Genomic DNA, 15,874 nt, shown 5'->3' with positions numbered 1-15,874 from the left:
TATTTCAGCTTGAGCTAAGAAGTGAAAGAGACAGGTGTGATATTTTCAGCACTGATTCTTAAACTGTGTTTTGTTTTCCAAGCAGTTATATATAGATGCAGTTTGCATTCTCACAATGTCTTTCCAAGGAGAACCACGCTGCAAAGTCTTTATTCCAGTTTCAGTTGGGGGTTCAAGGGCTCAAGTAACATTTTTTTATTTGATTTTCTGCTTTTAGGTATTTCTGGTAATAATTATTCCTTCTGCACAGTATGTCAGTCTTTTCCATCTCAAAGAGGACAACTCCAAATAGTTGAGGCATCCATAAAGGTCACTAAGTCTGAAATGTGATTTTCACTGGGAAAAGAAACCTCTGTTGACTTCAACATAAACTCTCCGTTTCAGTGCTGAGTTTTTGAGAGTGGTGAGCCCCCCCTTTGCCTGAACAGGATTACAGGCAGATTCTGGAACAACGGGAACTTAAGCCTGATGTGATTTCAGAAGTCAGAACTGACAAGTTGATTTAGAAACCACAGGAAAACTTATGCAACGGTGAAGTATAGTTGTGATATGCCCTGTTATGATGTCTACTGAACAATGTTGATAGCCATCTGTTACATTTAGTGAACATTCGGTGAAGGCTTTAAGTAGGAAAATCACTAAATAGAGAAATACTCTGTACTTCCAGTATTTATGGAGTGCTGTACCTCACACAGGCTTTTTGCTTGCTTTCTTTGAGTTCATACTTTTGTTAGTACCTGTTACTTTCTTAAGCTGTTTCCTTGGACAGAAATTAAATCCAAAATTCATTTTGTATTGTAATTTTCCAGAAGTTTGTCTAATTTTTTTCACACTCCTATCAATTAATTATTGAAGTCAGAATTGTCTCTTTAGGAAGACCACTGTCTAGTTCTGAAATACAGCTGTTTCAGCTGCATACTTTGGCACTTAGGGCAAGTTAGAAGTTGAAATTATGCCTTTAAAATATTTCTCTGTCAATCACAAATGGGCATATGGTTTTTGCATTGGCAAACAGGAACAGGAACAATGAAATAAGGTCAGTATAGGAGACTTCTTGACTGAACAACATACTGCAGCAGTAGCGAGGAGTTAAATTGCCTTTGCCTCTAAATAATACAATTCATAACTGCAATCCTTAAATGTTTCATTGTTGGCACCCAGCACAGTAAGGCAGATTTTCGAAAGTTTGAGCAAAATCAGTAACTACCTGTAACTCATTATGTCCTTTGCTATACTGCTAGTTTTAACGAATGAGAAGATGCAGAAAAAACCCGTCATAGCAAGGGAATGAATTAAATTGACAAAAGCATCAGAGTATGAAAATGCATGTGATATATAAAGTTACAAAATGAATAGCTTATTTACAACTTCAGCTGTTTTAATACAGCGTTTTGCCTAACTTCAAATTGTTCCAAAGAGGATTAGATATAATTAATGTTGTATGACCTCCTTTTTTCTTCTTTTCAAAGAATGTTGAGCTGTACATCTAATGAGGACCCCTGAAAGGACTATTATGTCCAATTGTCTCAATTATGCAAATCACATTGATATTTTAGCAGAAGGGAGGGGTTACTTCAAATTAAAAGTTTCGGCTCCTGCTTTAGCCTTTCTGCAGTGTTGGCGTTTTTACAGTGAGTATATCCGCTGTTTGGAGAGAGGAAAGGAGGTTTAACAAATTGGAGATTTAGGCACTATCAAAGTAGATTTGTTGTGCCTTGTTCCACCATGAGATGAAAATACCCTCTGGGCAGGGAGATGGGTCATGAGACTTCTAAAGGATTACCTTCAAAGGGAGTCATGAGATTGGTTTGAACAAAGAAGTGGCTCACATGCTTATCATATGAGATTCTCTTCTTAAAGTGGTGGAAACTCATCTTCTTGGGAATTCACATGAACTTCAGAGAGACTGGAAGTCCTACCAGTAAGATGAGTGAGAAGTCTGAACAATAAATGGGACAGAAACTCAGAGATAAATGTAACTTATTTATTCTAGATATAAATCATCTTTCCAAAGTCTGAAACACTTCTAATGACAAGCAGGTAGGACAAAACTTTAAATGTTTTTTGTTTGTTTCATTCCTGATCATCTTCTGCTTTGCTGACTTCTTTAGCATCAATATGCATAATGGAAACTATGCTGAAGAAATGTTTAGACAACCTAAATTGTCTAAACTGAATTGGAGAAATTTCTCCTTAATTGGAGAAACATAATTTAATTGAAATATTAGTACTTTGACTAGACTACTGCCTAGATTTCTCATTCTTTGTTTGGAAAGACGTGAAACTCAAAGGACTAATTGCAAAAAGACAATGAGTTTTCAAGTTCAAAATTAGGTGTTTCAAAGCATTTCAGAAGCAGAAAGTTGCTCAAGTATGACTATAGGAAGTAGAAACGCTGACAAAGTGTGAACAAGTGGAAATGTTACATAATGTGGTGCTTTGAATACTAGTTTAGAGCTAATCTGCAGAAAATGAGATGGATTTCTGGTTTATTTGTGTTATAGGTTGAGTCTTTTTTTGTTTCAATGTTCTTTAGAAATCAAAATTTGCCACTAATGAACACGCTGCTGGCAACAAGCCTTCTGATAAGCAAACCTCTTTAACAGTTATTCCAAGAAGACCTATTCTTCTATTCCCTTGTGGGCAAGGGCAGCTATAGAGCTCCTGGCATCCGTGAGTCTCCTTCAGTGCCCCTAATTCAGGCTTTAAAAATCTATGTTCATGTGCTGTGGACTCTGCATTTTCTCCTTAACTCACAATCAGAGAGTCAAGTTTAACCGTGTGTATAGTGGAACCTTTACTGTGCATTTGATACCAGTATAACCCACGCTAAGAAATCGCTTTTTGACCTCACTGATGCCATTCAAAATATGTTTGTGATGTGATGACGTGTAGGTACAAATAAATTTATCGATTTCTCTCGCAGAAAATTTGAAATGTCTATAACTTTTTAGAAAGATTCCTACATGAACTTCGAAATTCCAGGATACATTTATTGAAGATAATAAATACATCCACCATCAAGCTGGGAGCTTTATAATAGTCTCAGTTTAATTCAAATGGTACATTGCAGCTAGCAGTTCAAAACCAAACATGTTGCCAAGTTATGCATAATAGCTGACAACCATGAATGATACTTCATAAAGTAAAAGCAGAGCGTCTTCTGTGCTATGTTTTCTGGGTTGTATTGTGAACAGTTGAAGACAGATCAGGCCTCCTCTCTGTTTAGAGAAAAAACACTATGTGAAACATCACCAGAGATACTTTCAGATTCCAGGGTACCTACTAGTTCTTTCTACTCACAGATTTGGAGGTTTTACATGGGGGTAAGGACTGGAGAGAAAATTGTCCCAATTTTCTGAAAACCATTCTTATCTATGAGCGACTATAAACTCAACTGAAGTCTCCCATTCCTCTTTTACCCTTTGTGATTTTTTCTCTCCTAGAGCACTCCCAGTGAATGTTGGCCTCTCTTAGTTCTATTTAGTACAAAAAGTATTTTAAACATAGTTATTCTCTCTAGGGAGTAATTTAATCCTTGAATTCCTATTCTTACATAATGATTTCTAAAGGATTATAAAGAATATTTCTGTACAAACCCTGCAGCCCAAAAGTTAAATGACCTGGAAATACACTCTTTCTTGAAAATGACAGAAAGCAGCAGGGTACAGAATGCGGCTGATTGCAATGTGGCGTATTTTCTAAAGCTTACGTATTAGCTGACGCTCAGAACTAATTGCTTTACTGAGTGTGAAATCACCCACAGCAATTTTTCAACAGCTCGAACTGTTTAACAGAATTCTACCTGAAGAATCTTGCTTTCAGGAAAACTGTGCGTACTACAAAATGGTGTTAATTTCCTACGGGATTAACTGATTGTCTATTACATTATATACGCATTTGAAAGAAGAGCGTGTGTTTTTACAAAAAGTAGATAAGTAAATATTTATTATCTCCAGATTTTAGGGGCTTCTGGGATATGTATATATTGTATTATATTGTGATTATAGAAATTTTACTTCATAGTAAGTTTTTAAGTATTTTGTTAACATGTTTAGCAGTATACCTTAAACAATGGCTTGCTCTTACCACGTCTTAAGAATGTGAATATAATAAATTACCCAAGTCTATGTACCTTGTATGCTGTGCACTTCAAGTAATTAGAACTGTGCACTTAGAGCAAACTCTTCACAGATATGCAGTATTTCACACAGCAGATATTTCTAGTCATAATTTCCATTATTTCATAGAGAAAAATAAGGTTTCAAGCCGTACCATTGTATCACATGTGACAAATCATCACCATTAACTGGCTTATCAGATGTTTTATAGAAGTTACCTTGGAATTTGTAACTTGTATCTCTTACAACAAGAGTGTACTTATATTTTTAACCCCTCAACCTAACAAAATATTTTAAAGAATTTTTGCTCTAATAGCTCAAATGTGCTTAATAATGTGGACAGAAATGGCCCAGATCGCTATCAGATTGAGTTGTAATTCTAGTCCATGTTTTTTGCATCTGCACAACAAAGTGCAAGTTAGTCTTTGATGGCATGTATAATTAACTTCTATTTTCACAATTTTCTATGCCACAAATAAGCAGGAGACTTAAGTATGTGGACCGCTTTAGTTGGAACTATTCATTGACTTAGTGTTGTAATGAGGAAAGTATTTTGTTGTGTTGTTTATGATTTTATAATATTTGATATGTTTCACAAAGTGAAATCTGTTTTTGAGGAAACTGAAACATACAAATATTCTTCAGTGATAGCATTTCTCCATTTCAGGTTAGAATAGCCCTATCAATCACTCAGAGTATTATAAAGACATGACTCACATGCTGTTTGGGAGTGTCTCAACTTCCTTTAAAAACTACCTAGCTAAGAGTCTTTCCATTAGGGCAGGTAATTAATGTACAATAATCTTTTCTGAGCCTTGCCAGATCTAAACAGCAGGGTTCTCTTTCATCTTAAGGTAAGAATTAATAATAAATAATTATGGTAAGTAGTAATTGCCTACTACTTTGGTTAGCATTGTTAGAAGCTACTTGTTCTCTCTTCCTGCACGTCTCAAGCTAGGCTGCTTGAGAATGATTTCTTGTAGACAGGGCTTATTCCACTGGCCGTAGATACAGTTGTTCAGCACTTCCCACCCTCATATCTTGGTGTCTGTTTCCTAATTTTGCTAGTTGCTAAGTGCTTGGAGTAAAGCAGCAAGGTTTGCCACAGACTGAGGGGTTTTTGGGAAAAGAGAGAGCCAAACTGGATCTCTGAATGAAGTTTAAGTATGGATATGTGTGTTCCTCAACTCTGCAGCTTCCAGGACAGGATAAAAGCCACAAGAGGATTTTGATATTTAATAATGGAAGTAAAATAGGTAACAAATGGAAACTATGTAGTAACATTACATCTCTTCCTCAAAGTTATGTACAATAAGAAGCAGGGCAGAGCTGTTGGAGGAATGCTTCTGCTGTCTTAAAATGTGGCATGTGTAAACTGGTCACCAGTACTTTCTCTGTTCTGCAAGGGAAACTGCTGCAAAACTGCACAAAGCATGTTCTCTGCAGGCAAGCACTGAGCCAGGTTTTTGAGCTGTATTGTTGTTTTGTTTTAGCCGTGCCAGATGTGTTCTTACACTGATGCTGAGCTGTACCCAAGCAGCTTTATGTGGCTCTAGGTTGGCATCTGGGCTCAGCCAGCATTTTACTAATATGCCTTCACAGACTGCATGCTGGAGCTGGACATACACAACCGTGGCAGAGCAAGCCAGGTCTGCTGCAGTGTTGAAGCTATAGTCATTGCTCACTTTTCTATAGCCTTTGGGAAAACAGCATCTCCAAGTGATGTGGTAGATTTGTGTAAAATTGAGAAAATAAAGCCCATTATTTCCTTTTTGTATTCTGAATCCATAAACTAATCCAAGTGGACAGGAAATGATTCCTATTGTTTCGGCAGATGCTTGCTGCCTGCCTCACCAGCCAGTCCAGAACACAAAGCTTAATGAAGGCAAGAAATACTGTTTACTGTCTTCCACATCATCAGCAGGAGTGATTTCTGGCTTGAGTTTAAGATAATTCAGATAACAATTGTTTTTCTGTGATAACATCTCAGTGACCATTGTAGAGATAGAGTAATAAAGGGAACTTACCCCCATTAGTCTTGGAAAGAAGAATCTGTTGCAAATTCAGCAAGAACCTGTGCAAACTGGATGTGTAGAAGAGACACAGAGATATTTGTGGTGGTTTTGAGATAAAACAAGAGCTTATATGGTTTGGAAATGCACCTCAGGTACAGCCATTTGCAAGTTTCTTCAGCTACAAAAATCAAAATGATTATTTCTGGAAGAAGGGAAAAACAGAGAAGTACTTATTTAGGGATGGTGCTTCAATGCTTGTAAATGAGAACAAGCACAAGAACTGGCCAGGCATGAGTCTGCTGTAAATTACGTGTCCCATTTGTGACCCTCTGAAAAGGACCTGCCTATTAAATAGTATAATTGGGATGTTGGCAATCAGGGCAGCTCAAAGTAAAAATCCCTCCAGTATTGATTTTTAAGTCCCAGATGATAGAGATACAGTGATTTCGTTCTTTCCTAATTGATTATATATATATATGGGGGTTTTTTGGTTTTTTTTTTTCCCTCCTCAGATAACAGCATTGGAATTTGATTACCTGAGTGGTATTTACAGAAGTCTGTAGACTTGTTCACACCACAAATGGACTTGTGCTTACACCACGCACATGTTCTGTCTGAACTTCATTCCACCTCCGGTTATTTCTTTCTATCTCATCAAAATTAACAGAAGTGACCAATGCTGCCCAGCCAACTCCATTTTTATATTACTGTGTGTTTACCTTAGTCTGTATTATGCCGAACATATTTTTGTGTCTCTTCCCTCAATGCATCTCTGTCCAGGGGTCTGTGCACCAGGTGCTGCTGTCCATGGGCTGGCTTCTCTGCTGCACAGCTGTGCCCTGCATGACAGAGCTTCACTGGAGCACAGCAGCTGGGAGCACGTGCTCTTACAGCAGGGTGTCAGGTGCCAAAGAGGTATCCTACAATGAATGCTGTCTGACTGTATGACAGGGTCAAAGCCCTGTGACCAGCCAGCCAGGCTTGCCAGCCTGTGCAGCAAAAACGCGTCCATATTGCGTGGTACATTATTTTATGGGGGAACGTTACAGTTGAGAGGTCTGATTACACTGCTTTCAGGTCTGTTTGAGCTTGGGTTTGGATGTACTCCAACAACCACTGCAACTTACTTCTCTGCCCTCCTCCCTCCCCCAACATTCTTTCACTTCCCAGCAAACATGGAGTTCACTTGTGATATTACAGGGACAACTGGTCTTCGTAGAACTAATTATTGTGTTCAGTAATGCTTGTGCTCTAAAGGAGATATTCGTTTAGAATCTTAGTTTACTAACTCATTAGTTAACTTATTTACAAATTAACTTATTTACATATTAACAGCAGCAGCTTCCAGTCCTTTCTGAAAGACTCAAACGCCCTCTTTCAATGCTATTGGGACCAAAAATATCCATGACAAGGAATCATAAAACTCAGCATAATTTGATACCATTTCCTGGCAATATGTTGATTTCTAGGTAGAAGATCAAGAATTTGCAGTGATTTGATTTGGTTTTGATCATAACTTAAGAGGCCTGTGGTCAGTTTGCATAAAAGAGAACAAATATGCTACTGTGTGGTTTTTTTCCGGGATCAGGTGCTGGTTGGTACATTCAGAATTAGCAATAATAAGCAGGGTTGAACTTCACTATTATAAGCAATTGGTTGGGGGATTGATTTTTTTTCCTCAAATAGTTTTTCAGAGGTGTGTGGCAAACCTGCCATGTTTCTTGGTGCCTTTATCTTGCTAGTAGCATCTATTCCTCTCATAACCCAACACGCCTTCTGGTTTAAAACCTGTAGCTGATCCACCCAGAGTTCTTTCAGAACCCATCCATTCCAAGGCTTTTAAAAAATGCTTAGTTCTTGAAAATCTCACAATGGGCTGTGTATGTTCTTGCATTTTTCCTCATTTCAGTTCAGATATAGACACATACAGAATCTGTATCAAACAAGTGGGGAAATTGTCCATTTTCTGACACCGAATATCTGCTCAAGTATTTGCACTGGATTATAATCAAGCTTTGGGTAAGCAGATTAAGTAGACAAAAGCAGTGAAACTTCAAAGGCTGACCAAATGTGCTGAGTTTTTATTTCTCGTGATCTGTAGTGCCTGCTTTTGCCTTCCTCTCATTAGCACTGAAAAAATAAACCAGTGGAGCATAATGTATTGTCCAACTGTAGTTCCTATAGTGACTGAGCTCTAGTGGGTTTTTTTAGGTGTGAGAATGTACTGTTTTGAGGGTAGCTGTAGATAATAGACTTCCTATCACAGGGTTTTTAATAATGAATGCACAGCTGAGAGCTCAGCTGTAATGTAGACCTCATTTTAGATACCAAGATGTAAAAGCTTCTGTCCAAACACAAATATTAAGTCTGTGATTTAATCCAGCAGCTAAGTAGTTGTTTTCATGTGAAGCACATGAAATAGGAAAATTTGTTCTTTGGCAAGCTGTGAAGTAAAGCAATAATCAGTGACATGGTGTGAAAATCCGAGTTGTTCTGATATTCTAGCTTAGATTCTCCAGTGTTTTCTACAGAAGAGTTAAATGTGAAGCACCTGTTGGCAGCTGCATTTTGGAGAATGCACCCCATGCTGTGAAACTGATTTGGGCATTTCTATCAGTGGGTCGATGGTTTGCACACAGAAGTGCGAAAACTCCTTCAGACAAAAATAAGGTTCTTATTCAACGAGGAAAAAAAGTTGGATAAATACTGTGACCATTGTTTAAGGATCTTGTTATGCTTGTTTTATAACTTTAAAAGATCATAAGCTGGTATGGTGTTTGTAAGCACATGTAACACCACTGAATGTAATTGTAAAAGAGCAGTGAGTCTGGATACTGTGTGGTTTAGGATTCGTTTATTCATCATGCTGTAGGTTATGCAGCACTTACAGGACTACGCTGTTCTCTAAACTATTACCAGACAGGCTGGCAGAGTTCTCTTCTGACATATATCTGCCATTGACTTTGGTCAGGACATCAGTAAAGTTTTCACTACTTTTTGAAGGAAGTCCACTTTTTTTAAGTGACTGAGACATGAAAGTTCACTTCATTTTTGGTGTTTTGTTTCTGCAAAAATTCCTTTTCTGTAGGGCAATTTGAAACAAAACATACGGCTTTTGCTTACTACTTGAGAAATGCATTAATATTAATTCCTTAATTCAAACTTAGAAGCAGCAGCTTTCATCAGTAAATCAAGTTTATTTACATCATAAAATTGTGAGAGTGCTTTAACATTTCTATGCCTTTTCAATTTAAAAGTTCTTTCTGAGTTTTCGTTATAAAATTTACTTCTGAATGTTTGTTTAGTATGGCAATCATGATGGTGCTTTGCCTTACTGATGATGGATGGACAAGCTCAAAAGTACAGGAAACAGGCCTGCAGCCATTTCTGAGCCCACAGCCTTCAGCATTCCCTGACCTAACTGGACTGCAGTTAGAGGCTTTCTAACCTCGTTGCACAGATCGACGGTTCTGTTCTAGGTTGCCTACTCCTCATGTTTTTTCAATGGTTGTGAGATTGGTCGAATTTAATCTAATTTACAAACTCTCTAACATGGGAAATTTTGTCTTCAAGGTTGTGCTTATTTTGTGTCACGACTGTCACTGTTGCTGTGGAGTTTATACTTTTTCTGTCAAATCTCATTCACTTTCTTCCTCCCAAGTCATATGCTACGGAGTTAGGAATGACTTTAGATTCCTAAACTAAACTAAACTAAAGAGGAAAATAGGAATCTGAGATTATTAATCAAACTAGGGGAAGTTTTTGGGAAGTACTTTCTTTGTACAAAGATTATTACTAAATTATTATTTGGATGAAATTCTATCTATCTTTTTATGTTGTAGCTTATGCTGTATTATTTCTATACTACTTTGAGTCCATTTACTGATTGCTAAATTAGAAAGGAGAAACTGCATTTTTGGTAGAGCTTCAGATACCCTTTGTACCATCAAAACGGGCATGTTTGTGCTAAAAGATTTTTACACATGTTCAGGGCTTGAATTTTGTTCAAGTCACAGAAAACTTACATCACCTACTTGCTTCATGGCTAGTAGTACATTGTGTTTAAAGCTGATGTACTGAATAGTGCTTTGATTTAAAAATAGAATGGAGATGTTGCTGTATTTGTTGCAGAAGTATTTAATTGTTTTTCCTTTTATTTTTTTCTCTCTTTAAGGGTCAGAAGGCTTGGATAGAGAAGACCTTTTCAAAAAGAGAATGCATTTATGTAATTGCCAACAACAAAGACATTAGCAGGTAACATTTTAAATTTTTACCTTAGCTGGCAGAAAAGTTAATAATGATGAAACTGGACTTTATCTGTGTTTAGACAGGTGAAAGCGGGACCAAGTTTACTTATTGCACTTAAGGTGAGATTGATAGACAATAAAAGTGCAAGCCATGATTTCACTCCGGTCCATGCAGAGCTATGGGATATACCATACAGACATGGTAAAGTTGTGCAGGAGGGGCAACGAGCAGTTAGTTCTTAGTATTGCAAATGAGAGCATAATTTCATACAGAATTTTGAAAGCAAGAATGCGCTATTGTGTGTTGTGATGTAAATGATACTGTTCTTCATGGCTCTGGATGTACAGCATTACCAATAACAATACTATGCAAGAAGGAATGGATTTCTTAGTTCAGACATTAAGTGCTGCTGTGTGATAGCTGTGTGAGCTATCTAAATTGTAGTCCAAGCTGTTTGGATAATGTAACTGTTTGTTCCATGCTAGCTGTCCCCTCTGAGTATGAAACAGATAATCACTGCTCCTGTTCTGCTCTCTTTGTCTTCTTCTGTTTTTTAGCTTAGAAATTCCATCCTGATTCTTATAGAAGTGAAGTACTGTCCATGCCTATAAAGAAATGCTTGTGGGCTAATAATTCTGGCATTTCTGCGTAGGTAAATGTGGCAGATATGACCTAGAGCTGATTCTGTAATCCATGTGGATCCAGGCACGGTCAGCTCCATATCAAGTTTATGATTTCATTTTTTATTTTTGAAATCACAAAATGATTCTGAAGATACTGTGTTCAAATTTACTTAAAATTTTAACTTTCAGGTGCTGCTGTGGCCAGCTCATTAACCAGCATATTCCACCTCCTCCAAGTACAACAGCTAATAAAAATGGAGAAGAAACAAAGCAAGTGGAAGCTCAGCCAGAGAAGTGGTCTGTCAGCAAACACACCCAAACATACCCAACTGATGCCTATGGAAACCTTGAATTCCAAGGAGGAGGACATTCAAATAAGGCCATGGTAAGGCTGTAGTCCACTCTATGATAGTCATTTCATATGCTAGCTTAAATAGAAACATGTCAAGATTTCAGCTTGCACAATTCGTAGTTTGTGGAAACCAAAGGAATTCACTTCCTAAGAAAGATGTGGACAGGATGGTAAAAAAGTGTAAGCAAGAGAGAAGTGCAAAGGGAAAAGTAACATCTACCTAGAAAGCACCTTAAAATTTCTTGAAGAAACACCTTCACTAAAGTTACTGTTAGTAAACATCATCTGGGAAGGCATGTAATGCCTAAGATTCTGTCTGTACTAGGCTTGTTAGACTGTGGGCCAAATAACCCAGGCTGGATATACGTTCTTTTTAAGATTTCATGTCTAATAAGAATAGAAATGAATCTAGCTTTCCTAAAAGACAGAAGCCTGTTGGAGCTGGAAAACGGACCTTTAAATTTTCAGAGCAGTGGAAGGAACAGCATTCAAGTTTCCACAAAAAATCTCTTTCTGTGTTGCCGCTCAGATCCAGACCTGGATTTGTTATTTTTTATATTTCCTTCTATATCTCTCTGCTAAGACTGCCAGTTGAAACAACTCACTGCAAAAATTTGTCTAAAGTATATAGGAGGGTTTGACTTCTGTTAGTGCTTATTGGTTTGTTTTTAAAGCAGAAATAAGTGCTAGTTTGTTCCATAGTTTTATTTCACAGAGTAACAGTTTGAAAACATGTTACAAAAGCATGTGAGTAGTGAAAGCTGTTCTTTCAGACGTGGAATACGTATATCCCCAGTGAATGGGATAAATGTAACATAGGCCTCTTATTTCTCATAATGATCATTGTCAAACCAAGATTTTTAGGAATGACTGAAAAAAAACAACTTCCAGTCATTTATAACAGCTAGCTTCTAACAGTGTAGGTTTGTTACAAGAGCTTGCTCGTTGTCAGTTTTGAAGGAAAGGAGAAGAAAAAGCAGTTCTTTCAAATTCACCAGTAAATTCCTAATAGCAAAGCATTTCAACCTATTTCTACTAAATAGAAACAGCTGATAAAATTAACCTGTTGCTTAAAATTTGTAAAGTTATTTTGAGATAGGGGGCTTAATATAATTATTCTGTGCTTAGTCAAGGGTCAATTTACAGAATAGACATAAAGATAATATTATGCATTGATCTTTTCAGTATATCCGTGTGTCATATGACACCAAACCAGATTCTCTGCTGCATCTCATGGTGAAAGACTGGCAACTAGAATTGCCCAAACTCTTAATCTCTGTCCATGGAGGCCTCCAGAACTTTGAAATGCAGCCAAAACTGAAACAAGTATTTGGAAAAGGTCTGATAAAGGCTGCCATGACCACCGGAGCCTGGATTTTCACTGGAGGTGTTAGTACAGGTAAAAAATTACCAACACTTCTAGTTTACATGAGAATTCACTGGTTTTCAGTTACTATTCTTTCCTAAAGGCATAAGATTTAAGAATTCATGAATGAGTTATTAGCCACTAGACTAAAAAATATAGAACTGTTATGATTTGCATTAATCTACCCAGCCCAGACAGTAACATATTCCTGTGTCAGTGTTGATTTGCATTAGTCTGTGTTTCCTCTGAGAAAGGTTGTCTTTGATTTTAGTAGCAAGGAATCTACCACTAGATATGGTACATTTTTTCCAGTGGTTGATTTGCCTCTTTCTGTTGGAATTCTTTTCAGATGCTACTTTTTTCCAGAAAAACAGGGATTTCAGTGAGAAGAGGAAAAAATCATTATTTGATAATCTGTCTTGAGAGGGACAAGATTTAATTCAATGAAATCTATCCATAGGTGTCATTCGTCACGTGGGAGATGCCTTGAAAGACCATTCTTCAAAATCCAGAGGACGAATCTGTGCCATAGGAATTGCACCATGGGGCATTGTAGAAAACAAGGAAGATCTGATAGGAAAAGATGTAAGTTTTTAAGGAAATTAATGTGTAATTAGCAATGTCAGCTTGGAAAGCAAATGGGATCCTGGGCTCCATCAGGAGAGGGGTGGTCAGCAGGGATAGGGAGGTGATTGTCCCTCTCTACTCTGCTCTTGTGAGGCCCCATCTGGAGTACTGTGTCCAGGTGTGGAGCCCTCAGTACAAGAAAGACATAGAGACTTTGGAAAGGGTCCAGAGGAGGGCCACGAAGATGATCAGGGGGCTGGAGCACCTCTCCTATGAGGGCAGGCTGAGGGAGTTGGGCTTGTTCAGCCTGGAGAAGAGAAGGTTGCGGGGTGACCTCATTGCAGCCTTTCAATACCTGAAAGGAACCTACGCACAGGAGGGGAGTAAACTCTTCGAAAGGGCTGACAATAGCAGGACTAGGGGAAATGGATCCAAGTTGAAGGAGGGAAGATTTAGGTTGGATGCTAGGGGGAAGATCTTTACTAGGAGAGTGATTAGGCCCTGGAACAGGCTGCCCAGGGGGGTTGTGGATGCCCCGTCCTTGGAGGTGTTCATAGCCAGGTTGGACGGGGCCCTGGGCAACCTGATCTAGTAAAGGTGTATGTTTGGTGGCCCTGCTAGGCAGGGGGTTGGAACTACATGATCCTTTAGGTCCATTCCAACCCGGGTCATTCTGTGATTCTGTCAGCTGAGTAATGTAATAGCTCATCTATTTGGAGTAGTAATTTTCACTATCTCTAAAGCATCGCTGAAATTAGAAAACTTCTTAAAGGAAAGCTGTTGTTTAAATATATTTGACAGTATTATATATATGACTGCAAAGTATACCCAGAAGTAGTGAAGTTTTCATTACCTTCATTTGAAGTCCTCTCTGGTAAAAGTTTGTTTTAGGTTCTATCTTCAGAGTGTCTACAGTGAGTGCTTTATGAATTATTTAAGTGCTTTTATGTGTAGAAGTCTTGCATTTATTGTAGAAGGGTACTCAGCAGCGGTATATTAATTACTGGTGACTCCAACCTGGAATGTAATTCCTAATACACTGAGAGTAAAAAAGTATTATCAAGGAGGGTACATCAGTGAGAGTAGAAGAAAAAGTAGGAGAACTTAAAAACACGACTATTATCTCCAGTGAAAAACACTGCTGTGAAGAGTTCAAGTTTTGAGTGTAAAGACAAGCTTTTTTTCTAATTCTCCCATGTGTTCAATTATAAGCATCTGGTTGATTTGTTTCCTCTGAAGGTGTGTGCTTTTGTTGAACACTGTGGGGGATTTTTATGTTTATTTCATAGTTCTAATCCAGGTGCACCTAATCTTTTGACAGGTAACACGTGTTTACCAAACAATGTCAAACCCTCTAAGCAAGCTTTCTGTGCTCAACAGTTCCCATACCCACTTCATTCTGGCAGACAATGGTACTCTAGGTAAATATGGAGCTGAAGTAAAGTTACGGCGTCAGTTGGAAAAACACATTTCTCTCCAGAAAATTAATACACGTAAGTACAGTCAGGCAAATCGTAAGCATAGCACTTTAAGGGAAGGGAGGGTGGAGAGGCAAGAGAAACTTTCTGGTATTGAAATTATGTGCTTCTACCAGCTCTTCCTAGCAGGAATTTGATCAGAACTGTGAGACTAAGCTAGACACACACTGTCTGAGCAGTAATGGAGGAGCCCACATCTAACATCATAGGAAACCCAGAAGATTAAGAATTATATAAGAGAAGGATGAAAAATTGAAAAATAATAGTGAGACAAAGGTTCAAAGCAGTAAGAATTTAAAGAAAGGAAAATATAAAATATTTATGCATTTCTAGAAGGAATTCTTAAGCATCAGTGAATACACAGAATGAGATGATTTTCTGCACATCCTGTTTACAAGATCCTGTTTCCTATGTGTCTCCGTGGCTTCCGATTCCAGATGTTATTACTAAAGGTTGTGTTTTTCTCTTTTATATGGGTTGGTTTGTTTGAAGTATTGCACTTAAAATTCTGTGATCTTCCAGACACAGCTCAGCATTTTTATTTTTAATGAAGCAATTACTGATATAATTTCATTGTGGTCTTTTTATATTTTGAGTTTCATGCAGTTTTAAAATTCATGTCAGTTAACGTCCTCTCTAAAACCATTTTCTAGATTTGTTTTCATTATTATTTAAGAAAAATCCATTTTAAATGACATTTTTTCACTAAAAAATTTAGAGATGAAATAGATAAGAAATGCTAGTAACGGTGGCTTTCCAGCAAGTTTAAAAAATCAGAAAAGATAAAGAGAAATGTGTTGGTCTTAGGTTCCATGCTTGGATTAAAAGCTTCAGGAAAATAGACATTAGTTCTATCAGCTGACTTTCTGATTTATGACAGATGCCTTCAGAAGCTGTATAGGCCTATAAAAATAAGAAAAAAACAAAGCGTTCAGGATGCTAATTGCATTGTGCTGTTCAGAAGTCTCTAATAGGGTTTAAGTGCTCTTAACAGTAGAGCAGAAAAATTGAGTACTGGGTAAGACTAAAGATACATGTAGAGATCTACCAAAAGATAGCCGAGTGTTCTGGAAAGTCTTCAGATACTGCTTTTAACCTACAATT

The 15,874-nt window shown here is 37.6% G+C and overlaps 1 protein-coding gene across 8 annotated transcripts in view; it reads left to right on the top strand.

The window, feature by feature from the left end:
• Positions 1–15,874, top strand: part of TRPM1 (transient receptor potential cation channel subfamily M member 1) — a 91,264-nt gene that overhangs the window by 37,258 nt on the left and 38,132 nt on the right. For 7 of the 8 annotated variants that reach the window (XR_014934406.1, XM_085515729.1, XM_085515726.1 and 4 more), the window contains 5 exons: positions 10,311–10,390; positions 11,197–11,392; positions 12,545–12,758; positions 13,186–13,310; positions 14,614–14,785. Coding sequence is in view for 7 of the 8 variants with exons in the window: in XM_085515729.1 (XP_085371855.1) it covers positions 10,311–10,390; positions 11,197–11,392; positions 12,545–12,758; positions 13,186–13,310; positions 14,614–14,785 (787 nt within the window). In the remaining variant the exon portion in view is untranslated. Of the gene's footprint in view, positions 1–1,880; positions 2,041–10,310; positions 10,391–11,196; positions 11,393–12,544; positions 12,759–13,185; positions 13,311–14,613; positions 14,786–15,874 lie in introns of those variants that run through there. The other variant, XM_085515730.1, reaches the window with a different exon arrangement.

This window comes from Coturnix japonica, chromosome 14, assembly GCF_054131305.1.
Source record: "Coturnix japonica strain WE chromosome 14, WE-NBRP24, whole genome shotgun sequence".
Lineage (NCBI taxonomy): Eukaryota > Metazoa > Chordata > Aves > Galliformes > Phasianidae > Coturnix > Coturnix japonica.
This window is presented reverse-complemented; position numbering and strand designations above follow the sequence as displayed.